Source organism: Crocuta crocuta, unplaced genomic scaffold (assembly GCF_008692635.1).
Source record: "Crocuta crocuta isolate KB4526 unplaced genomic scaffold, BGI_CrCroc_1.0 scaffold653, whole genome shotgun sequence".
Taxonomy (NCBI): Eukaryota; Metazoa; Chordata; class Mammalia; order Carnivora; family Hyaenidae; genus Crocuta; species Crocuta crocuta.
In genome coordinates, this window is record NW_027527134.1 from 637,168 (window position 1) to 639,288 (window position 2,121).

At 69.9% G+C, this 2,121-nt stretch overlaps 1 protein-coding gene across 1 annotated transcript in view; it reads left to right on the top strand.

Annotated features, from left to right (window-relative positions):
* KCNQ1 (potassium voltage-gated channel subfamily Q member 1) overlaps positions 1-2,121 on the top strand; it is a 318,572-nt gene that overhangs the window by 102,245 nt on the left and 214,206 nt on the right. The window contains exon 12 of the mRNA XM_077757142.1: positions 118-262. Coding sequence (XP_077613268.1) covers positions 118-262 — 145 coding nt within the window. The remainder of the gene's footprint in view (positions 1-117; positions 263-2,121) is intronic.

The window sequence follows — 2,121 nt, forward strand, 5'->3', positions numbered from 1 at the left end:
CCGAGCCCCCCACAGCACGCCTGTCTGCCAGCCGCCAGTGCCTCCCTCCAGCAGGTGCCCAGCGGGGCTGCTAAGGGCCTGGGCAGGCGGGAAGCCCCTCACTGCTCCTGGTTTTAGGTAAAGAAGAAAAAGTTCAAACTGGACAAGGACAACGGGCTGAGCCCCGGAGAGAAGACGCTCGTGGTCCCCCACGTCACGTGCGAGCCCGTCTCAGAGGAGCGGAGGCCAGACCACTTCTCCGTGGATGCAGGTGACAGCCTTGGTGAGGAGCCTGCGCCTGGGGTGGCAGCTCGGGGACGGGGACGGGGGCTCCGCCCCCGCCGACCAGGCGTCTGTCCCTCCACGTCCTGCCCTTCCCCCAAAGACCCCGCCCCGGAAGCACCCTTCCTCCCCCACTGCTGCGGACGCCTCGGTCCCCCGTGTGGCTGGCGCCCCGTGCCGGGCAGAAAGGAGGCGGCCCATCCGCGTGGACCCTCCACTCCTGGGGGGGCGGGCGTCCCGAGCCACCGCCGTGTGCCCGCATCTGTCCTTGACGCCGTGTGCGTTGCTGTCTCGTCACTGCCGTGTGGGTCCCCTGCTCCGTGGACCCGTTCCCGCACCCACCAGAACACGCTCGCTTGCTGGCTTCGGGAGGGAGGGGTCACTGTCGGACGCGGCAGAGGGGACGAGCGTATACTGTTCCTGACCCTTTGTGCTCACGGGCACCCGGCCCGCCAAGTGCGTGGTTCTCAGGCGGCTGACCCCTCATGTTTCCTCCCGCGTTTGGTGACGGTCCCCTGCAGAAGGGCAGAACGTGTCCCGGAAAGGGGGCTGCGCCTGGGGGCTGTCGGCGGACCGGGCGGGGGCGCCCACCCTGCTGGGCACCGGGCCACCGCGGCCCTGTCACATGCTGTCGGGATTCCGCTCTGGCCCGAGTTTGGCCACATCGCCGGTGAGCCCCCGGGACGCGCTCCCCGCGGTCCCCCGGAGTGGGCACAAGGGACAATTGTGCCAACAAATGCCCGGTGCCCCCCCAGCTCCGGATTCGGGGGCAGGACCATTGTCGCAATGCAAATGGGGGCCCTCTGCAAATGCTAATGGGCAGGTCGGGCGCGGGTAGAAGCATCTCTAGCCGTTCGCTGAATGTGGAACCGTCCATTCAGCCTGTTTGCTGTTATTAAGTGCCCGGCGCTGCCTGCAGAATGCTGATGAGGCTCAAGTGCAGGGAAAGTCAGGCACCCTTTGTGGGGTGCTTTCGCTCCGAGGACTTTTTCTTTCCCGCCGGCACAAGTCAGCCCAGCCCGGGGCCGCCGTGTTCCTGGGGCCCGAGCCGCCGGCCCGGCCCTGGGGGCCCCTCGAGAGCCCTGGTGGAGGGAGATGGGGCCTCGTCCCTGGGAAGGGCCCACAGCCAGGGCTAAGCGGCCGTGCCGAGTCCCACCCCCAGCCAGTCGGAGGCCTGGCACCTGAGCCGCGCACCCCCACCCCTGCGCGCCCTACAGGCTCCCGTCCGTCCTCCTCATGCGAGTCCCAGACCCCAGCTGCTCACGCTGTCCTGGTGGTCAGGACGCTGCTTCCGGCGTGAGGGCGAGGCCCCGGGGTGGGGCCGGGTCAGGGGGACGAGCACCTGGCTCGGCCTGGTTGGGCCCACAGGCTTCCTGGAGGAGGTGGTGTTAGTGCTGGGTAGGACTGGCTGTGATGGAGGTGCCGTGGGGGAGCAGCCACACTTCTGTGCGGCGTCACCTCGTCACCCACCCGGACACAACACGCGCGTTCCTAAGGCCAGGTGGGCGTGAGCCGGGGTGGCGTGGATGGGCACGGGGCAGGAGCAGCCTTAGTCCGGGCCAGCACCTGGAGTGACGCGGTCGCCGTGGGGCTGGGGGTCAGAGGAGCCAAGGCCAGCGGGAGGGGCTCCTGCAGACCCAGGCGGCCTGGGGGCGACCCCCGAGGGCAGGGCAGGGTGTGAGGCGCAGGGGACCCCCACTTCCATTGCCTGGTGGTCAGAGCCGACGAGCCCAGGGGTCTGTGCTGGAGACGCACCGCCGAGAGCCCGGCCTGCGAGGGGCCTGCCGCGTGAGTCCGGCTCGGGGGGCGCGGGCTGCACCCCCACCCACCAGGCCTGGCCCTCGCCCTCCCCTCGGCTCT